The sequence below is a fragment of the Bos grunniens genome, chromosome 11, assembly GCF_055505025.1.
Source record: "Bos grunniens cultivar Pamir isolate PY7600 chromosome 11, Bosgru_T2T1.0, whole genome shotgun sequence".
In the NCBI taxonomy this organism is placed as follows: domain Eukaryota; kingdom Metazoa; phylum Chordata; class Mammalia; order Artiodactyla; family Bovidae; genus Bos; species Bos grunniens.
In genome coordinates this window covers 103,439,871-103,462,959 of record NC_141175.1, presented here as the reverse complement: position 1 = coordinate 103,462,959, position 23,089 = coordinate 103,439,871, and the positions used below count along the sequence as shown (strand labels likewise).

The 23,089-nt window shown below is 50.9% G+C and overlaps 1 protein-coding gene and 1 non-coding gene across 11 annotated transcripts in view; one reads left to right on the top strand and one right to left on the bottom strand.

The window, feature by feature from the left end:
- Nucleotides 1-3,018: 3,018 nt before the first annotated feature.
- Nucleotides 3,019-23,089, bottom strand: part of CRACDL (CRACD like) — a 129,059-nt gene continuing 108,988 nt past the window's right edge. For 5 of the 10 annotated variants that reach the window (XM_086328023.1, XM_086328027.1, XM_086328024.1 and 2 more), the window contains 4 exons: nt 19,491-21,048; nt 6,231-6,403; nt 5,084-5,228; nt 3,019-3,842 (listed from right to left, as the gene is read on the bottom strand). In XM_086328023.1, the coding sequence (XP_086184149.1) occupies nt 3,700-3,842; nt 5,084-5,228; nt 6,231-6,403; nt 19,491-21,048 (2,019 nt within the window). In that variant the 3' untranslated portion in view covers nt 3,019-3,699. Of the gene's footprint in view, nt 3,843-5,083; nt 5,229-6,230; nt 6,404-17,747; nt 17,851-19,490; nt 21,049-23,089 lie in introns of those variants that run through there. The other 5 variants (XM_086328025.1, XM_086328022.1, XM_086328019.1 and 2 more) reach the window with 4 other exon arrangements.
- On the top strand, nt 4,817-4,889 carry TRNAE-CUC (transfer RNA glutamic acid (anticodon CUC)). The gene has a single exon. It is a non-coding gene; the product is annotated as a tRNA-Glu (tRNA).

Here is a 23,089-nt window from a genome sequence, read left to right as displayed (position 1 = left end):
GTAGGAACCAAGACTCAGCATATGCAAAAATAAACACATAAATAACACAGAATTGAAATTCCAGCATCAAACACTCAAAAAAAGTAGGTGTCATTTCCACACTTTCCTTTTCAAGATCATATCCAGCAGCACACAAATGTTACCCTTTTAAAAGCATTTTGAATCACCCACTTCTCTCCACCTCTACCATGACTCTAGACCACCATGATCCCACATGGGCCACGGCAACAGCCTTCCAGCCTCCTGCTGCCACTGTGTCTCCACACAAACCATTCCCATTACAGCCATCGTTTTCAAATATAAATCCCATCCCCTCCATCATTCACCTTCACTGACTTCCAAAGCACTCAGAACAAATCTGTCTCCTCATATGGCCTGCTTCTTGATGTCCACACCTTCTTCCCCTCATCCTGAGCATGCCAAGATACAGTGTTCTGGAACAGAACAGTGGATCCAGATCTCTGCATGGCTGGCTCATTTCTATAATTAAGTCATCTCTTGAGCAAGGGCTTCCCAGGTGGCACTAGTGGTAAAGAATACAGGAGACACAAGAGACTTGGGTTCAATCCCTGGGTCAGGAAGATCTCCTGGAGGAGGTCATGGCAACCCTCTCCAGTATCCTTAACTAGAGAATCCCATGGACAGAGGAGCCTGGCAGGCTATAGTCCATAGGGTTGCAAAGAGTCAGACACAACTGAAGCGACTGAGCACACACATATCTCTTGGGCAAACCCTTTCCTAACCACCCAATCTCCAGGAGACTTTCGGCCACAACCAAGTCCCTCTGTTTCAGGCCCACCATTGCATGCAATTCTCTTGTTACATGTTTTCCTCATTTTCATGGTTATTTACGAAGTGTGCCTCCCATAAATAGAATGCAGGTTGTCCATTTGCTCATCAGGCTGCCCCTAGTCCCCTGGTAGAGCGTCCACACACAGGTGGGGAACTAAATGAAGTGAAGGAATGAATGGAAACACCCTGTTGTCTGTGTAGGTGATCAGGATTACAAAATACAAAAGAATCCTCAAACTTTCTCCAGTCCTTTTATGGAATTGAAGGCTGGGAGTGAAGGTGATCATCAGGGGGAGCATCATGAGGTACCTTATCCCCAGGACACATGTCTTACTCTGTTTCGGCTGCTATAACAGAATGAATGGCTTATGAACAACAGAAATTGGTCTCTCATAGTTCTGGAGGCCAGGAAGTCCAAGATCCAGGTGCCTGCAGACTCAGCACCTGGTGAAAGCCCTCTTTTTGGATGTACACAGCCATCTTCTCACCGTATCCTCACATGGCAGAAGGGGCAAGGGAGCTCTCTGGGGTCTCTTTTATGAGGGCACTAATCCCATTCATAAGGGCTTCATCCTCACGATCTAATCGTCTCCCCAAAGCCCCACCTCCTAACACCGCTGCACTGGGCGTTCAGATTTAACCTGTGAATTCTGGGAAGACACAAAAATCCAGCCTCTAGCTACGCAAGAGCCCTCGAGGCAAATTTAGTGCTCCTTTTGTGTTACGTCTCTGAGGACATACTCACTTCCACACTACTACTTTTTAAAAATGGGGATCCACTCAAGGGTCGTAGTTAAAGGCATGGGGCCTGGGGTTACTTCCAGGCGCTCTGCTGTGAGATCTTGGACAGGTAACCTTTATCGCAATAAAGTACCTCTTGTTTCCTTATCTGCAAAGTGGAGATAGGTTCTTACCTCTGAAGGATTGTGGAGAGGATTACAAACAATAATCTGAGAAGCACTCAGAGCAGTGCCTGGGACAGAGGAGAGACTCAGGAACTGCTGTCTTTATTGATAGGAAAACCGAGGCTGACAATTCCTTTCAGGCTTTTAGCATCTCTGCTGCCATTCTAGACTGCCCATATCATCTTAAATTTTGGTCTCTGTCTCAACTTCTCTTGTTAGGGAAGAGGGTTACCACCTCCATGCAGGGCCGAGGGAAAGGTGGCAGCTGCAATACCACCCCCCACTCCCAACCCCAGTGAATTCCCTGAGTCTGAAAACTCTATACTCTCCTAACTTCTCAGGTGCCAGAGAGAACAAAAGCCAGTCTTGAAACACAGAGAGGGTATCAACCTGTATTTGAACAAAATGGAACCAAATACCTTTGATCTCACAGTGAAATCCATTGCCTCAAAATGGTTCATCTGAAATGTTCTGCTAACAGGAGAAACCATGGCGCTGAGTAATAATAGCCAACACAGTTTTTTCTTAGTTAAAGCTATTCATGTCCAAGCTTTTGGAGCAAGACTGGATGAAGGGAGTTCTTGCTTAGAGCACGTGCACCAGCAAATTCTGCATTGGTGTTCTCTAAGAGAGTGCAATTAATAGATCAATTTGGGGAAAAAAAACAACTACTCCAGGACTTTTTCAATACAGTAGACCCAACGAAGCAGTGTAGTTCTAACAGAAAAACATTCATGAGGATGGAAAAATACAATAAAAGGAGCAGAACTTAGGGTATATAAAATCAAATTATACTATATATGAGATCTTTTTTATTCTGAAGGCTAAATGTCCCCAGTTACACACATTCCCATGGAGATTGGCGTGTTCACAGGAACAAATTGGAAAGGTTTTTAAAAAGAGAGGCGTTATATAATTGAGACATAATTCTGAGATTTCAAATACATGCTTTTACTCTGCTGGCTTCTGCACATTCATCCTGCTTAATGTACTGATAACCTAGTTTTCAATAGAAACAAACAGGTTAGATTAATGAGATGCTGAAAAATGTCAACTTTAAAGGAAATCTTATATTTTTAATGCACTGTATCAAATAGTTGTATAAAGAGCCAAAAATCTACAGTAGCTTCTGACTTCCAAAAATGAACAACAAAGTTTTACTGGGGGTGGGGAGAATCTCATACAACCCAAACTCCCCAATCAACTCAACATGAGGTTTGACCATGAACTCGCTTATTCAACGAAATTCCACACATTGCATTTAACTCAGTTGCTGGAGGACACTCTCTCAGCCTGAGTAAAAATCACACTTACACATGTGTCAGGTCTGAAACCTTTTATTCAACAGGCAATGCATTGTTCAATGGTGAAGGACATGGATGACGAGTGGAAAAGTTTAAAAACTGATTTTGGAAGGAGTCTATGAATCGATGGAGCCCGCTGTGTTCCTTCCACTCTGTGGAGTGGCTGCCTTCATGTAAGCGGACCCTGTGATAGCTGCTCTTGGAAAAAACGACGTCTGCGTTTCACCATGAATGTCATGCCTAACGGTAAACGTGAAAGGAGAAGACAGACTCCGCAGGCAGGACAGGGGCCCAGAGACACGAGCTGATCTCTGGTGGAGGCGCGGGCGCACGTTCTCCTGGAAGGCCACCTGAGTTCTGTATCTGCGCTTCATCTGCATTTTCTTCGTTGGCTGCCTGAGCCCTCTCTCTCCGGGGGATTCTGAAAGACTCACATTCATACCTGTGGGCACAGAACCTCGTCCCGGGCCCTTTTCAATGGTGTTCTTGTCTCCGGGCGTCTTTGGCCCGGGGCCTGTGGCCGTGCGTCCGTCTGACTTGCTTGCCTGGTTCCTTCCTCTTCCCTGAGCTCGCTCTCTCGAAATCTGATGATAAAATCACTCTTCAGTTTCACAGTTTGTTTGCCTTGATTGAGTGGCAGTTTGAAAGGAAGTGACTCGTCAAGGAAGTAGACATTCTTTACCAGAGCACTGTTAGCCCTATTTTATAATTTGGGGCATGTCACTCCAGGCTTGCGACTTCTTTCTGGCCAGCTCCATCCAGGAGGGCTGATCTGTGCTGCTGTAGCTGGCTCGCTTCAGCTGATGCAATTCTTTCTCCATCATCACCGCCGACTGGGCTGCTGGAGAGAAGACAAAACAAACGGAAACGTGAGAAAAGAGTTTGGATTTGCACTTAAGCTTCTTGGAGGCCTTTTAAAAAACATGTCTTAACCATGGTCTCAAGCATAAAACGTGCAAATGTGTGAAGAAGATGTCAGCATAGGATAATTTACAGTTCCAGCAATGTGGTGAATTGAGAGAAACTTGCATGATAAAACTGCAGGAACTCTGTGTGTAAATATTCTTAACACCCCTGAAAGGGACACTTAAGATAGGGTTAAGATGGTGAATTGTGTTAAGTATATTTTAGCAAAATGAAAACTAAACTGAAAAATACTGTTACATGCCACAAGAAAGTTGAATCTAGAAACATTATGCTCAGCGAAAGAAGCCAGAAACAAGAGAACACATATTTTATGATGCCATTTATAAGAAGGGTCCCCCCAAAAGGCAACTATACAGAGAGACAGAGAACAGATTAGTGGTTGCTTAAGCTGGAAGGGAGCATGGTGAATGACTGTGAATGGGTATGGGACAGCTCTTTAGGGTGAAGGAAATGGTCCAAAATTGGACTGTGATGGTTGGACAACTTGATAAATAGATACTCACTGAATTGTATGCTTAAAATGGGTGAGATTTTTTTTTTTTTTTTGGCCGTGTAAATGATTCTCTCAATAAAAGCTGTTTTTTAAAAAATCAACATACAACATTATAAAGCAATTATTACTGCTGTTTAGATGATGACTCTTTTCAAGACCACATGGACTGCAGCCTGCCAGGCTCCTCTGTCCATGTGATTTCCCAGGCAAGAATACTGGAGTGGGTTGCCATTTCCTCCTCCAGGGGATCATCCTGACCCAGGGATCGAACCTTCATCTCCTGCTTTAGCAGGTGGATTCTTTATCACTGAGCCACCAGGGAAATAAAGTCACTCTTCTGTAAGTAAAAAATAATAATAATTAAAAACTAATTAAATGATCAGTGTGGCAGGACTTCCTTGGTGGTCCAGTGGCCAAGACTCTGCATTCTCAATGCAGGGGGCCTGGGTTCAATTCCTGGTCAGGGAACTGGATCTCACATGCCGCAACCAAAGATTCCATGAGCCACAACCGAGACTCGGTGCAGTAAAATAAATAAATATTTTTTTAAAAAATTAATGTGGCAGCAAGCAATTCAGAAAAGACAAAACAGAACAAAACAAAGCAGGACCAAACCTGGAAATGCATTTCTAAGGGCTCAGCACTATTTTCCGGTTTCATACCCAAATTCTGATGAGACAAGGAGATTCCTCTTTGCAGCCCCTCCTGGAGGCGGAGCTTTGCCCCCTGCCTCTGGTCCGCAGGAGGCTTGGCCGGGGCCAGCAGGAAAGACTTGCTGCGGACAAAGTCAGCTTGCTTCACGGGCTCCTGTCAGGACACAAGAAAGACACACGCGGTCCCGTCACCTGAGATTCAGACGGGGACAAACACAACCACAGGTGATGAGCCCCGAAGGCTTCTCCACCCACGTGGCTCATACTGCTGGCACCTTCTTGGGGAGCTCTGGTTCACGACTGGCTGCCATCCAGCCTCCAGGATGGACTTGCTCACGGTCTGCTCCTGGCTCCTGACCTGTCCTTGGCCCTGGCCAGGTCAGAGGGCCAGGTTCCACTGGAAAGGCGAAAGGAACCATGTTTAGAGATAGCTTTATGACTTTTAGGACACTTCGGATGACCGTGGATGCCAGGATCACTGGTGACTATTTGTTTTATAAATTCCCTAAGCCTGCAGGAGGTTTTCCAAGCTTTGCTACAGCAGCAGTTTTGGTGAAGATGAAGAGAAACAGGTCAACTGCAAGCTCAGGCTCACTTCCCCACATGGCTGCAACATGATTTGGGATTTTTACCATGTTGACTGGGGGGAACCCAAAAGCTGTGAGTCTCAGCCTACTTTTAAACACCACTGTTTGGGTTGGAGAAAACTGTTTTCAGTCTGGAGTGAAAAGGGACCCCCGGGGTCCATCCCTACGAATGTTGGTGAAGAGTACAGATCCCAGTGGGCGGCCAGGGCAGCAGCACATGCAGGGCTCGGTCATTTACTGCAAAATGAGTCAAGATGGGGCTGCTGACATGGTTGCCTAGCATCCAAATGAGAAGTTATTTTCACCCCGGGTCCCTTTCTCCAGATGCTGAGCTATGTTGCCAAGGAGCTGGGGAACAGAGGGCTGGCTGCACTGCCTGAGTGGTCCACGGCTCCTCTGCTGCCCTGGCCCCCTGGCACATGCACGGGGCAGACATCAGCTGTCATCACAGGCAACGGTCGCTATAATGACCATGCAGGACATGGGGCCATCATGGGGTCCCAGCCCCCAGCCCCCACCTGGGGCGCTCCCCTGCATACACAGGGAGACAGAGGGTCCGCTCTAAGCACCTGGGTTTTCTCGGGTACCTTGGCAGGCCTTCCTGTGTCAGACTTCAAGGTCCGGGCCGCAGGTTTGTCTTCCTGGCTGGGGGGCTGCTCCAGAGGTCCTCGGCGCTTCTGGCGCCCCACGGTGACCCAGGGCAGCGCAGGCTGGCTGTTGGTTCCAGGCCCTGCTACCTTCTCTGAGGATAAAGACACAGGTCATACAAAGCAATCCTGGCCACCTCCAGCCTGGCGTGACTTCTCCCACCCACAGCACACTGCACAGGGGCTCTGGGGTGCGTGTGTGGGTGGGGGTCTGCAAGCCTCCTTGGAGACACTGGTCCTTTTCTTTTGGGGACTTTGTTTTCTCAGTTATGTTCAGTCACTAAGTCATATCTGACTCTTTGCGACTCCATGGACTGCAGCACACCAGGCTTCCCTGTCCTTCACAGTCTCCTGGAGTGTGCTTAAACTCATGTCCATTGAATTGGCGATGCCATCCAACCATCTCATCCTCTGTCGCCTCCTTCTCCTCCTGCCTTCAATCTTTCCCAGCATCAGGGTCTTAGTTAAAGATGATTCAAAGAGATTACGCCTCTCCTGTCCGAGCCACAGAAAAATCAAATGCAACTGCTCCCATACACACGTTTAAAAGCAACCTTCCTTCTATGGGATGTTAGGGAATGAAATAAGAGTCAGTACCTAGATAGAGAAGATTTCTCTAAGACAGACCTGTCCCTTGGGACCAGTATACACTACCCAATACTCGATATGCTTGGAACACTATGCTTCTCTTTTCTTTTAAAAATTGTAAGCACAATCTTCCCCAGTGGGGAAGATTACTCTGTGACACCAAGAATAAGCCACGACTATTTTCCTTGATGTTTGGGAGAGAAGAGGAAAAAAATGCCTTTAAAACAAAACATTGTGATGAATTTCCTTCCATGTTCACAGTGCTTGCTTTGGGTGGTAAAACTGTGTTTCCCCTTTCCCTTGCCTTTCAACTCTTCTGTATTTTTCTATTTCCTATTATGAGAATTTATTCCCTTCATCAACAGAAAAAAGAAGCCAGTTTGTTTTTTTCAAGGAAACCAAGTGATTAAATAAGTGGCTTCTCATGGGGGTCTGGAAAGTTCATTGAGCTCAAGGCCCACGAGCCAGCCTCCCTGAGCATCTGCCCACCACCCACAGAGCCAACGGCCAGAATCCCCATCTCCACTGGCTTCTTCCTGCTTCCCGTGTCCACAGGGTGCCCCCGTCAGCAGGCACAGGCTGCACCATGCCACAGCACACACGGGGACATCCAGGGCGGGACAGTGCCCTTATTCTTTGTGGCCTGACAGACACCACCCCTTGATCGGGTGTGTTTAGGATTTTACTCTGTCTGGTTTGGCTTCGGCCTCCAGTTCAACGTGGAGTCCCTTTCTCCCACCCCCGGTCAACAAGAAGGGGTGAGAGACAGAGCCACCACCCCGTGAGCTTCTTCTCCCACCAGGGTTGCACACACACGGACCTGCCCTTGGCCCCCGCGAACCTGCTCCATCGCCTCGACTCGCCCCTTGTCCCCTCTGCCCTCTCAGACTCTCCCTGGATGCTGACCTTTTCCCCGTCACTGTAAAATGCTTGGGTCTCCCACAGCTCAGAGAAAAATGTCTCCAGAACCTCGCCACTTCCTTGCAGCCCCCATTCTCCATTCTCCTCTGCCCGTGTCTCTTCAGCTAACCCCGGACTCAGACACGATGTGAACACCACTATCCATCCGCCCAACCGCTGGACCGCAGATCCGGGGCCTTGCCTGTCTTCCAGCTGTTTCACCCCTGCAGCTCAGCTGGGACCATGTAGCCCCCTGTGGGCACCCCACCTCCAGGACCCTGCCGGACTCTTGCTCATAAACCTGGAATTCCCCTTGTTCCTAATCCTCAGCCTTTCTCTCTTCCTTCCCAAGTATTCTCTGTTCAACTCTTAACCAGCACTCACAGTTGCTCAGATTGCTTCCAAATGTGTAAGCCAGCCCTACCTTCTACTCTGAGCCAGGGCCCAGCATTTCTACTTCCCACCCCTCCTTCCCTTCTTCCACCCTCCCATTCATTCATTCCTTCATTCATCCATTCCTTGTTTGCTATGGGCAGGGATTGTGCTTAAAAACTAAGATGGTAAAGAGAAAATTGTTTCTTTAAAGAGCTCTGGGCTTCCCTGGTGGTCCAATGCTTAAGAATCTGCCTGCCAATGCTGGGGACACAGGTTTGATACCTGGTCCGGGAAGATCCCACATGCCACGTGGCAACTAAACCCCTGCATCACAACTACAGCGCCTGTGCTCCAGAGCGCATGCTCCGCAATGAGCAGCCCGCACGCCACAAGTACAGAGCAGCCCCCACTCGCCGCAACTGGAGAAAGCCTGTGTGCAGCAACAAAGACCCAACGCAGCCAAAAATAAATACGTGGCGAAAACCGGAACTCGCCACACTTCACAACGTGCTGTGGACACGGGGTAACACCGATGGGTGGGAGCTGGGGATACTGTCTGCAAATGGGACCTGAAGAAGGCAAGGAAAGGGGACAAAAGACAGCAATGCTGGCAGAGGGGCTGAAGGACAGGGTGGGCCAACTGAGGGGATCTTCCTGGCCTTTTTCTTGTCCATTATAGGTTTAAACCCTGGGTATACTCTGGAGGAGATTGCGTGGGGAGTAAGTGTGAGTGGGGCTGGAGGCGGGGAGGTGGGTGGGAGGCTGTGGCCATGGTCCAGGAGAGGTTGGACAATGACTCCAGGATCATCCCTTCAAGTCCACCAAGCTCCCGCCTGGGTATCGCCTCCTCCAGGAAGCCTGTTCCGGTCACTCAGTTGGACACATTCCCCCTCCTAAGTCTGCTGGAACTCTCCTGAGACGTTTGCCCCACTGTTTGGTACTAAACACATCTGCCAGCTGACCAACCACCCCACTGACATATGCTTTTGGTCACCAGAACTTCTTATTTACTTAACAAACAGCCAGCAGCGACTACATACCAGGTGCTATTCTGATATTAGCTTATCCAAGGTGTAACTGTGCTGTTTCTCGTCCAGAGAACCGAGCAGTCGCTGGGCACACAGAGGCAGGCAGTGTGGCTCATTTCACCCAAAGTCTGCATGTCTCATCCCCCCTTCCCAACTTCTCCTTCCAGAGAGTACTCATAATCCATGTCTTTCTGGAGTTTTCCTGCAGGAAGGGGTCCTTTTATCCCTCTCAGATCTTCTCTTCACACTCACTGGCTGGTCGTGCTCTCTGTTCTCTCTTGGCTCCTGATGTCTGGCCACACAGTTCTCCCAGCAACAGCCAGCACATGCCAGCCTTCACCTCTGACAAGGAGACTGGAGAAAAGCAGGGCTCTGACAGGGGTTGAAACTCACTATCTCAGTCAACGAAATTATTTTGAGTCATCAAACCTGGCTCATCTGCATTGCAGGTGATTCTTTACCGACTGAGCTACCAGGGAAGCCCCTACTTTATCATGTAATCTTTTTAAAAAAGTTTTTTTTAAAAAAAGCACTCCAAATTAATCAGGACTCACGCGGTGCTTGGGCGGTGACCAGGGACAGAAGTCAGTTCCTGCTCACCCTCTTCACGCCCTCTCCGGCCTCCACACTGCCTGGGGTCCTGGGACTACTTGTCTTTTCGACGGCTGCCCCTGCCCTCCTACTCCTCCTCTGCAATTCTCTGAAGGCTTACCCGGAATCCCCCCTCCCACTTCCATTTCCTAACTAAGACCCCAGACCAGCAGGGGCAAAGAACCTGCCTCTCTGAACTCAATGGCGCAGTGCAGCTCCCAGAGAAGCGCTGCTGTGCCTGCCAGCCTCCTTCTCGGGGCATGGCGGGCAGACTGTCCGTACACTGCTCCCTTCGCCTTCGTACTTCCCTTCGCCTACTCATCGCCTCTCTCACAACCTCCACACACCCGTCCGGGAAAAAAAGCCCCTGCTGCTTTCACTGTCTCCCCCTGGAGTGTTTACATCATAACAAGTGAGAGCTGGAAAGGCCTGGACCGTGCCCTCTGCCCCTGGCTTACGGACAGGTCAGTACAGCATCTCGTGCCCACTGACCCACATAGGACACAGTTAAACTGTGATGATAACTACCAGTGTGTCGAGGTTTTACAACAAATCCGGTCCTGGTGAAAAGGGCTGATGGGCTGATGGGCTGATGGACTTAGTGTTCCGGGTCAACGCTGCCCAGGGTCTGGTAACCCAGCGTATCCGTGGAGGGGACAGAGGGGCAGTCCATGCCAGGGCCGGGGTTTGTGCAGGCTCCAGAGCAGGAGTTTCTGTGATTTTTTTTTCCCTGAATGGGGACCTGAAGTCTGCTCTGTTTGTTGATAAAGAGCCAACTATAACAGTTTGGGGTGGGGCTTCCCTGGTGTCTCAGATGGTAAAGAACCTGCCTGCAATGCAGGAAACCCGGGTTCAATTACCAGGGTTGGGAAGATCCCCTGGAGTAGGCAATGGCTACCATTCCAGTGTTCTTGCCTGGAGAATTCCATGGAGAGAGGAGCCTGGTGGGCTACAGTCCATGGGGTTGCAAAGAGTCGGACACAACTAAGTGACTAACAATAACCCACTCACTCTCTCATATAACTCTTTTAAGGCTCTGTGACTCGTAGGTAAAGTTTGTGAAAAAGCATTTTTAGAGAAAAGTCAACATGTGAACCACATCTGAATCTGGAAGTGCAGGGCTGGGCATCTGGTCACCCAAGGGCGTGTGAACTGGAGGCTCCAAGGGTCAGATGCTTGGCCAGGCTCTTTGCTTGAGTTCAGGGCCTGAGCCAAGGCTTCAGCATGTGAGGGCTGGCAGACCTTGTACCAACATCCAGCCCGACTCCCACACCTCATGGTGGTGACCTGGGAGCCAGCAACAGGCTCCAGGGCACAGACCTGTGACGGAGGAACCTGGATTGCAAGCTCATTTGCTCAACCACCACTGTCTGTCTCTAAGCAGAAGATAACGACCAGAGTCTTCTGAGCACAGAGACAACCAATCTCCCTGTCCTGCCAGGTGATGGAGCCAGTACCTCATATGGATATGAGGATAGAAAGACACTGTAATTTGAGAATAATTTTGAGGGCTTCCCTGGTGGCTCAGTGGTAAAGAGCCCACCTGCCAATGCAGGAGACATGGGTTTGAGCCCTGACCAGGGAAGATACCACATGCTTCAGAGCAACTAAGGCTGAGCACCACAACTACCAGGCCTGTGCTCCAGAGCACGGGAGTGGAAACTGCTGCAGCCCGTGCTCCGCAGTAAGAAGACGCTTCAGTGAGAAGTCTGCACACTGCAGCTAGATGGTGACCCCCGCCTCTCTGCAACTAAAGTCCGTGCGCAGCAATGAAGATCCAGCACAGCCAAAATAAAATAAATAATCTTTAAAAAGCTGGGGCAGGAGAATCCCCTTCCCGCACCCTCCCGCACAGCCGAGAGGAGGTTTCGGCACATCCCTGGGAAGCGTGACTGTACAGTATGAAGCCACATCACGGTCTGCAGTTAAAACGCTCTTGCTGCCCTGTGAGTTACGACTAACCGCATTTCACAAAGGAGGAAGCTAAGACACAGCAGTTGACAAACTCATTTGCTCAGAATCTCACAGCCCCTGTGGGATGGACCCCAGAATCAAACCTCCAAACCCAGGCTCTTCAGTGTCCCCACCCAGTGCCTGCCTGGCAAACTTCCCTGCCTCATCCCTGCCCCTGGTCACACAAACAGGACGGAGGGCCACCCGCTGCAGGTCAGGAGCACTCCCCACCCATCCCAGCCCTGGCACAGATGTCCTACAGAAGTGAAGCCGTTGATGTTCTCAGGGAGCTGCTGGCAGGGGTGGGGCTGGAGGAGACGTCTGAGGGAGGGAAGGGGTGGCAGATGAGCTTGGGGAGGCAGAAATGTTGACTTTGGCCAGAATCTAAACTGCCTTAAATGCCTTACACGGGAGTGTGAATTTTATTCTAAATATAATGGGGAGGCATCCAGAGGATTTAAAAAATTTGTTTTAATTGGAGGAACACTGCTTCACAATGTTGTGCTGGTTTCTGCCTCACAACGCACAGCAGCCACGTGTATACATGTATCACCTCCCCTTTGAGCCTCTCTCCCGCCACCCTCGAGGTCATCACAGAGCACCAAGCTGGGCTCCCTGTGTGACACAGCAGCTTCTCCCTAGCGACACCCTGAGAAAACCGTAGTTCAAAAAGACACACGTACCCCAGTGTTCACAGCAGCACTATCTACAACAGCCAGGACACAGAAGCAACCTAGATGTCCACTGACATTCACAAGTTTTAAAGAGCAAAGTTCCAGGGTTAGACCCATGACTTGGGAAGAGAGAGTGAGGACAGAGTTGGAGGGAGAGGGCGCTGCAGGGGTCAGGTTAAAGGTGCGGAGAGCTGGCCTGAGGGCAGGCGAGGGATCACAGCAGCACTATCTACAACAGCCAGGACACAGAAGCAACCTAGATGTCCACTGACATTCACAAGTTTTAAAGAGCAAAGTTCCAGGGTTAGACCCATGACTTGGGAAGAGAGAGTGAGGACAGAGTTGGAGGGAGAGGGCACTGCAGGGGTCAGGTTAAAGGTGCGGAGAGCTGGCCTGAGGGCAGGCGAGGGAGGACAAAGACCTGCACGTTAGCATGACCAGGACGCGTGGACCAAGGTGTAAAACATGACTGATCTTCATCCATCAGATGGAAGACAAGAAACTAAAATAGCCTGACAACTCCTAGTGCAGATGAGAGGCAGAGAAACAATCTCATCTCTGCTCTGAGAAGTGTAAACTTGAGCAGCCTTCATGAGGGTCATCTGAAGTTGGCTATTAAATTAAAACTTTCTAGCTCTGTGAGCCAGAAAATCTGCTTTTAAGAATCTATCCTGTGGTTTCCCTGGTGGTCCAGTGGCTGAGAATCCGCCTGCCAAGGCAGGGGACATGGGCTTGATCTCTGGTCCGGGAAGATCCCGCAGGCCACAGAGCAACCAAGCCTGGGAGTACAGCTACTGAGCCCACTTGCTGCAGTTACTGAAGCCCATGCACCTAGGGCCTGTGCTCTGCAACGAGAGAAGCTGCTGCAATGAGAAGCCCGCACACCGCAACTAGAGAGTAGCCCCTGCTCTCACAATTAGACAAAAGCCCGAGCGGCAATGAAGACCCAGCACAGCCAAAAATAGATAAATCTTAAAAAAAGAAATCCATCCTAGAGATATAATTCCCCAGTGGTTATGACTCTAAATTTTCACTTCTGAGGGCCCGGTTTTGACCCCTGGTCAGGAAACTAAGATCCCACAAGTCTCACGGCATGGCCAAAAAACAACAACAACAAAAAACTGTCTAGCCTAACTTAGAGAAATGATTGTGTGAACACACAGAACTAAAACGAACTAGGATGGTTACTGCAGCAGTATTAGCAAAAGGAAAAAAAAAAAAAAAAAAACCCTCTCAACAATCGGAATGCCCTTCTGCAGTGGAATGGCTAAACAATATATGGTATATGTACTCTGGTGGCTCAGATGGTAAAGAATCAGCCTGCGGTGTAGGAGACCCTGGTTTGATCCCTGGGTCAAGAAGATCCCCTGGAGAAGGGAATGGCAACCCATTCCAGTGTTCTTGCCTAGAGAATTCCATGGGCAGAGGAGCCTGGTTGGCTACAGTCCATGGGGTTGCAAAGAGTTAGACACAACTGAGCGACTAGACATATACATACACACACACACACACACACACACACACACACACACGTTGCCCTTAAAAAGAATGAGGACAAGTGGCCCACTCTGATCAGAGAAGATGCCCACTCCTTATTGTGGACTGAAAATGTCTAATTGCAAGCTAACATGGATAGCATTTTTATGATAAAAAAAAAAAACCAGATTGCTGGGGACTTCGCTGGCAGGCCAGGGGTTGAAATTCTGTGCTTCCACTGCAGGGAGCGCAGGTTCAATTCCTGATTGGGGAGCTAAGATCCTGCATGCCCATTGGTGTGGCCCCCAAAATAAATAAAAACTCAAAAAAAAAAAAACAAAAACCTGCTGCACCTACCTGTCAACACTGATGTAACTCTGACCACAGCCGGCATGAGAAACAGCAGGGATGACTCTATTAGTGGCGGTGCGTTCTGCATGTGTATGTGTGTGTGGGAAGGGCTCAGGGAGGTTCAGAGGTGAGTGGAGAGGAGGCTGATACATCTTTTTCTGTCATTTAAAAGGTTATTTTAAAATGTACATACAGTGAAACTCATTTTTCTGCCATAGAGTTCTGTGAGTTTGAATATAGACTTAAGATTCCTGTGACAGCCACCACAAATGGGCCACAGAACAATGTCAACATCCCCCAAAATTCTCTCCCTTTGTAGTCAGTTATTCAGTCACTCAGTGGTGCCCGACTCTTTGTGACTCCACAGACTGCAGCATGCCAGGCTTTCCTGTCTTCCGCCGTCTCCCATTCCTGCCTAGAGAATCCCATGGACAGAGGAGCCTGGAAGGCTGCAGTCCATGGGGTGACAAAGTCAGACACGACTGAAGCAATTGATCACGCACGCATGTCCACTGAGTCAGAGACGCCATCCAACCATCTCATCCTCCGTCTCCCCCTTCTCCTCCTGCCCTCAATCTTTCCCAGCACCGGGGTTTTTTCCAGGGAGTTGGCTCTTCGCTCAGGGGCCCAAAGTACTGGAGCTTCAGCGTGGCGAGAGCAGGCGAGCGGCAGGACACCGGCACCACACCTGCTGAGGGGTCCGGCGTCCCTCCTGGCTCTGCTGAGGGGGAGTCACCACACTGGGCAGCAGGTGGGGATAAGCAGATGCACACGGTCTGAGGAGCCCAGAGGAGGCAGGGGAGCTGAGGCCCAGAGTGTGGACCATGCTTACTTGCCAGGAAGGGACCATGGGGGGAAGGAGAAGGACAAAAAGAAGGGTAGGTGTGAATGAAGTTGGTTTTCTTTAAGAACAAAAGACATGAATATATTTTTAGGACACCAAAAAAAAAAAAAAAACCCACCAAACTCCTTGTATTCTACTTAAACGAGCTTGAATACACTGAAATAACTGCCATTAGAGAAGGTGACAACCTCTTTGAGCTCATTTCCTTCAGAAAATGTCTCTGACATCCAAAGACAAGAGGGACATCTACCTACACTCACCACCTGCTGCCTCCCTGGGCACTAAGTTCCTGGACGGCAAGGCTGCCATGCTCTTCCTGACTGCCTTTCGGGGTCAGAACAGCACGTGTGTGAGGCAGGAGTATGTGAATGCTGAAAGACCAGATGCATGAAGGAGTGAGCCTGGCTCCAGGGCCTGCTGTGCCACTGTCACCAGCCTGGAAGGAGTCAGTTTGGACTGGAGGTGGAGACCAGTTAACCAACGAGGCCCCTGGTGAGAACAGCAGTGTCCAGCTACTCTCCAAAATACCCAGCAAGTGCCCACCACTACATGGAAGATAAGTCACACACACACGACTAGAAGGCAGGCCAACAGGAATAACGTCCAGAGAATGAGCTGAAAAGTGATGACTTTTTTCTGTGTCTTCAATATTTCACCATTTTCCCTGCGCTAATTCTAATCCTGTGAGCAGAAGAGTCCTTCCAGCCTGGTGATTTAGACCGTGGGACAGATTGGTCCTGGCCAGCTCAGTCAGCAGAGCATGGGATTCTTAATCCCAGGGTTGTGGGTTCTAGCCCCATGGTGGGTGGTTGCTCCTCAATATTTGGGCTTCCCTGTTGGCTCAGACAATAAAGAATCTGCCTGCAAGGCAAGAGACCCAGGTTTAATCCCTGGGTTGAGAAGATCCCCTGGAGAAGGGAATGGCCATCGACCTGTCTTCTTGCCTGGAGAGTTCTGTGGGCAGGGGAGCCTGGTGGGCTACTGTCCATGGGACGGCAGAGTTGGACACAGCCGAGTGACCACCACGTTCACAGACTGGTCCAGCAGAGGCGTGGGAGCTGTCCTGCACACACGAGCAGGGATCCTAACCCAGGGCCATTCACTGGCTACGGCAGGGAGGTGAGCAGCTTCACCAGTCTCCTGCATGCTGATGAGCACGAACGTGCTGGGCTCACAGAGAACACCCCAAGGGGCCCCATAAGACTCAGCCCAGGCGACAAGCTGGGCTCCTGTTCATTGCCACCACCACCATATTCTCCCTGAATACCACATCCTAGGGTTTCTTCATCTTGAGAGCAGACAGACAGGGTGTGAGGAGAGGGAGGGAAGGAGCTGGAGTCCCCGAGGCAGAACAGGTTCCACCTGGGGCCCCTCCATCACCCTCAGGGGGACAGGGGAGGTAGCAGCCCACCTGGGGGCTCTGGATAAAATGCTGTCATAATGAGATAATGAACAGCAACAATTAGGCCTTTCTAGAAAACTGGGTAATATGTTATTACAACTTTTTATTATCTTTATGTTTTAAGTGAATTTAATTGCCTTTAGCTGCTGTAATCTGGGGGCAAGGCCGGTAGCAGAAGTTATAATAACGTATTGAACCACGAGCAGACCCAGTGTCTGGGGAAGGAGTGGAGACCACTCCACTTAATGGGTTCCAGGAGCCAGAGTTCTGAGACTCTGCTCTGGCCTGTGGGAGGCAGCCCCCAGACTCCACAGTCCCAGGTGGGACGAGAGCAGCCCCACCCTCTGTTGGCTCTCATGCCTCAAGTCTGGAGAAGGGAATAGCAACCCACTCCAGTATTCTTGCCTGGAGAATCCCATGGACAGAGGAGCCTGGTGGGCTACAGTCCACGGGGTCGCAGAGAGTTGGACGCGACTCAGTGACTAAACCCTAACCGAGAGGGTCAGTTCCCAAAAGAACATGAGAATTATCTCCTCTCTTTGCACTGATATGAAAATCACTCCCTGTGCCCCCTGTAGTGACCGGGATTCTTCCCTTCCAGAATTCACCTGAGTCAGTTATTTCTATGGCTTAGAGAATGCTAACAAAGTTAGACAGATGAGACAATTCTCTTCCACTATTTAAGCAAAGAAATGAGTAAGTATGATAGCGTATTTTATGTGCTGTGCTAAGTTGCTTCAGTTGTGTTCAGTTGTGCTTCAACCCAGGGATGGAACCCGCGTCTCTTACGTCTCCTGCGGTGGCGGGTGGGTTCTTTACCACTGCTGCTGCTGCTGCTAAGTCGCTTCCGTCGTGTCCGACTCTGTGCGACCCATAGACGGCAGCCCACCAGACTCCCCTGTCCCCGGGGTTCTCAAGGCAAGAGCACTGGAGTGGGCTGCCATTCCCTTCTCCAGTGCACGAAAGTGAAAAGTGAAAGTGAAGTCACTCAGTCGTGCCCACTAGTGCCACCTTAATCAAAAGAAAAAACAGATGATTTTTTCTATGGTCTCTAACTACAGACCATTCCAGCCAACTGCTCTTGACAATGAACAAGGCCTAACCCTCCCAGCTTAGGCTGAGGAAGTTATAAATTATCAATGTGTCAAGCATCGCCCGCTGAAGTTTCTTTTCCAGCTCTGACCACGAAGCTGAGTATCCTGCGTTTAAGTTCCATTCATTTGGCAAGCCCGTGACAGAAGACATCTTCAATTCTAGGCCACGAAGGTGGATGGTGCTGATGTCAGGGTTTTATCTGCAGCCCCCTCCTCCATGGCTAGTTCAGTGGCTTTTTGAATCACTCTATAATAGCTTCAATAATCTGGAAATTTGCAGAGTGGATCACCAGTTACAGTTTGAACCTCCCCCAAAGCTCCCTATTATTCTAATGCAACAGCAGCAATGCAAATTATAGCCAAGGGGTCTGAATCAGCAAAGTTACCTGTGGTGGCTCTTTCGGAGATGTTTTTCTGAAAACTTCACCCTGGAAACACCTGCATCTTTGGGTGTCGCCTTAGGAATTTAAAGCCCCTTATTATCTTTATTTTTTAATTTTCTGATTTTTTAAAAAAAATTTATTTTAATTGGCAAATAATTGCTTTACCACATTGTGTTGGTTTCTGCCATATAACAGGGTGAATCAGCCCTAAGTATACACATGAGCCCTCCCTCTTGAACCTCCCTCCCACCCCCTCTCCCCACCAATCCAGGCGGTCAGGGAACACCAGGCAGCGCTCCAGGTGTTTCAGAGCAACTTCCCACACTTCACGCACGGTGATGTCTGTGTTTCAGGGCCACTCTCTGTTCTTCCCACCCTCTCCTTCCCCCACTGTGTCCACACAGAGCCCTTTATACAAGGCACTTTTACTAATATCTTAGGAGAAAGATCACAGCATCTCTGAACCTGTCTTGTGTGTGCCCTTCTCTCTTTTAGGGTGTGGGATCCTGAAGAACTGGCTTCTATTTCAGCTGTTGCACAATGAGTCCTAAAGGAGCACTAGACTTACAGCACCCACTTGAAATATCCTGAAAGTTGTGCTGTTTTACAAAATCTACCATGGAAAAATTTCTCCTGGGGGCCCCACATCACACACACACACACACACACAACTTGCATGCCTAGTTCCATTTTTGGCACACCAAGTGCCATTAATAAAAGAAATCAGCCATGAGAGAGTCTTTAGCTCTGCTGAATATATCTGTTTCCAACAGATTTCATGAGACACTATAAATAGTGATGCATGTCAAAGACACAGAAAGGTCATCTATTTTGTGTCTTATTTTAAAAGGCAGTTGCTTTAGAAGTTTCTTACTTTCTACCCCAACCTTAACACCATCTCCCTTTGGGGACAGTTCACACCCAACCTGCTGAGGAACTCACAGACTCCAAAAGAGGTGATGCTTTCTGTGTGAGGCTGGGCCCTGGGAACCTGACTGTAAAATACGAGGAGCTTCTTCCTTGGGAGGAAAGGTCAGAATGATGCTAAGTGACAGCAGAGCCAGATGCTTCATTTATTAAAAGAACCAGCTCAGGCCCCAGGAGGACCTCCATCCAGAGAACACACATGTCCCGGAGTCTGGGCCTTTGGAGGAAGAAGCATGTGAGTGGTCCACTGAAGACCCCACCTCCTCCCGGAATGTTTCTACATTTTCCTGACTTCTCTGAACAGGGCACATGGGATCTTAGTTCACCAACCAGGGATGGAACTGGTGCCTTCTGCCCTGGAGGCAAGGAGTATTAACCAGTGACTGCCAGGGAAGTCCTCTCCATTCCTAACTCTTGATCAAATATGTTAGTGCTATCAACAGAAATTTTTATTTTTCTTCCAGTTCTCCGGCAGCAAGGTTTCCACCGAATGCATTTACATACCTTAGGGATGCCCAGAGAGACGGTCCAGCTGACCGGATCTCCCCCTGTCCTCTGCACACACCCTCCCCAGGCCGCTCCACCTGGTCTCTTACCAACTGCCCTGTGCGGTGACCTCCTCTCAGCCCGGCTCTCCTTCCGGGGGTCCATGGGCAGCCCCACCTTCTCAGGGTCCCCAGAGCTGGTGTCAGGGGGCGCGGGCAGCTGCGGGAGAGTGAGGGTCTGTAGCAAGGGCTTCCTGGGCAGGGGCGGCTTGGAGCTGAGCTGCTCCGTGGGCCGGGTCTTGGCCTTCCCCGGCTCACTGGGGGGCCTGGCGCCTCGGGTGGAGGGGCCGCTCCCCGGAGGCCCCTTCTCGTCCCTGGACAGCACGCTCAGCCCTCCTCTCTCCAGCCTGACCTCCGCGCTGTACCTCTTGATGGCCTTCCCTTCCGAGCAGGGAGCTTCTCTGTGTTTGAAGGACAGAGACGTGGAGCGGAGCTTGACGGGGAACGGGCCTCCTTCCACGCCTGCCGCCCGCTCCTGGGCAGCCGGGTCGGCCGTGTCCGGAGAGCCGCGCTCGGCCGGAGCAGGCGGCTTCCGAGGGCCAGGCTTGGGGCCCTGGGGCTCAGGGGCCAGCGGGAGGTCGTCGAGGGCGGCCTCGCTTTTCCAGGCCGGGGCGCTCCGGAGAAGCGGCAGTCGGACGGCCGGGCCACGGGGCTCCAGCAGGCGGCCTCCCGCGCGCGGCCACTCCCGGCCAGACGACACCGAGAACTTCTTGGCGGCCCCTCGCGCCTCGCAGCCTCCGTGCTCTGTCTTGCGCTCCGGGTCCCCCGAGGGGGCCCCCGCCCGCTCGGCCTTTGGGGGCCCCGGGGGGGCGGCCCCCTGCTCCGGGGATCGGGGCGCAGGCGCCTGGGGAGGCGCCTCGGAGGCGGGTGGCGAGGGGGCCTTGTGCTTCAAGCAGCTCTTGGGGGGCGGCGGGCTGGGGGCCGCGGCCGGACTTTCCTGCCCTGCACCCTCTGGCGTCGGCAAGTCCAGCGTGGGCAGTGGCTCCTTCTGGCCCGCCTTGTCTGTTCCGTCTGGACCAGGGGGGGTCCCCGGGGTGGCGGCGGGGCCTGGCTCGGGAGGGGTCGTGTCCCCCTCGGGGACGCAGGTAGACAGTCGACCCTCGACGTTGTCTCCCGACGCAGAAACCGCCTCATCCGCTGTGTCCTCGCCGGGGGGACACGCGCTTTCCGAGGACAGGTCCTCTCTCTGGTTCTCGCTGTCGGGATTAGGGTGGGCGCAGCCTTCTGGGCGAGATGGGGACTCCGAGTGGGGAGTTCGGCCTGACAGGGGCTCTGTGACCTCCATGACCTCCAGGGTGGCCTCCAGCGTGCCCTCCGGGGTGCCCTCCGGGGTGGCCGGGCGGCTGGAGGGGTTCTCCCCTGGGGGGCTCTCCTCCTCCACGCTGGCAGTGAGCGCCGGACAGTGCTGCAGGCGCGCCCGCCGCACACGGGGCCCTGCGGGTGGCAACACGGGGGCCGGCCCCTCTGGCTCAGAGCCTCTGTCCTGACCTGCCTCCTGCTGCCCAGAGCTGGGCTGCTCCTCTGTGCTGACCTGGAGTGGTGGTTTCTCATCGACTTCCTCCTCCTCTGGGGTGCAGGTCAGATCACTCAGGGATTCCGACTGTGCTCTCTGAAAGTAAAGGGGCAATGGACAGCAGCATTAGGACGAATATTAGGAAGCCTATGGCCTCCCCATAGGGCTTCCCAGGTGGCCCAGTAGTAAAGAACCCAGCTGCCAATGCAGGAGACACGGGTTCCATTCCTGGGTCTGGAAGATACCCTGGAGAAGGGAATGGCAACCCACTCCGGCATTCTTGCCTCGGAAATCCCACATGGAGTTGCAAAGAGTCGGACAGGACTAAGCGACTAACATTTTCACTTTCTTTTCATGTCCTCTTTGCACTTGGAGAACTGGAAGCTCAAAGAGGTCCCCGGCTCCGCCAAGACTGAGCTAATAGGTGGCTGAGGGGCAAAGCTGTTCCCTCTGACCCCCATGCTGCCCCAGAGCCCGTGTCCCATGTCAATGTCCTCCCTCTCCAGGGCTGTACACTCACAGTGAAGGCAGGCTGGTTTGCCTAAAAGCCAGTTCATATCATGTCCAACACAGTCAATAGCAAACCATCTCTGACAGGACAAAGCCCAGACTTTTCAGCTAAATTAGAAGTCTTATATTCTTCCGTTTTAAATTATTTCTCCCACTCCCTACTCAGGTCAAGCCAAGCCCCTGCCACTGTTATGTGCCAGATTCTGGATCTGAGTGACTGGTCGGCTGGCTGCTCCCTGCTCACCTCCAGGGCTCCCCCAGGACCTCCAGAGCTATCTCCAATTTCACTCCTGAAGAAAGCCTTGCCTGGTGTGGTGTGACAATCAGACATAGCCTTGGGGCTTCCCTGGTGGCTCAGACAGCAAAGAATCCGCCAGCAATGCAGGAGAACTGATTTCAATCCCTGGGTCAGGAAGATCCCCTGGAGAAGGGAATGACTAGTATTCCAGTATTCCAGTATTCCTGCCTGGAATATCCCACAGACAGAGGAGCCTGGCAGGCTACAGTCATGGGGTCACAAAGAGTCAGACACAACTGAGAGACTATTTTTCTTCCGAAAGGTCTCTGGAATCTACAGTTAGTCCACTTCCTCCCTGCTATCCACAAAGTCAATTCCTGCTCTTTTAGGAAGGAAAGGCGATCAAGGTAATCAGGATCATTCAAAAGCAAATGTGAAAATGACCAAAAGGCTGAGAGCATTGACGCTGGTGTTTTCAACAAGACTTTAGACTTAAGACTTTTCAAGTATCACCCTGGCTGCTGCACACATGCAGTGACCTCCTTCTTTTTAGGAAAGACCCAGGGGTCTGTCTACAATAGGTTTTGTTGTTATTTTAACACTTTCCAGCTGGCACCTGCTTGCTAATACCAGATAACCGGGATGTTTGTGACGACACCAAAGCTAGCCATGCCATGATGCACAACCCTATTCCTCTGGTTTTGAAAAGAGGAATATGTGAAATTCCCAGAAGAATTTTCAAAGGTTTCAGGTTCTTAAGATGTTATTGGGGTGTCTCAGGTGGTGCTAGTGATAAAGAACCCACCTGCCAACGCAGGAGACATGAGAGACGTGGGTTCAATCCCTGGGTTGGGAAGGTCCCCTGGAGGAGGGCACGGCAACCCATCCCAGTATTCTTGCCTGGAGAATCCCCATGGACAGAGGAGCCTGGAGGGCTATAGTCCATAGCGTTGCAAAGAGTCGGCCACAACTGAAGCGACTTAGCAAGCATGCAAGGTTTTACTGGTCTTATGTTACTAAGGGAAATCCTTCATGTGGAAATCCTTTAGGATATGGGTCATGTTTTAAAATGACTGGAACTCAGGCTAAGTCCACATAAAGTTGAGGAGCAGGCCTGGCTTGGGTACATCCAGCTTGAGCCACTGGCAGCTCCAAGGGGGTTACAGTGGGGGACCAGGAAGGAGGAAGCTGGCATGGACCCAACAGTGACACCTCTGTGCAATCCAGAATATACAGACACCTCCAAAAAACCTCTGCTCCTGACCCAGAAAGTGGGCAAGATGTGCAGAAGGCAGAGTTTAAATTGAGGAATGACCGAGTTTACACAGACTGCCTAAATCAGTCTGTGTAAATCAGTCTGAAATCTTCTTATTCTAAAAGATGGGGTTC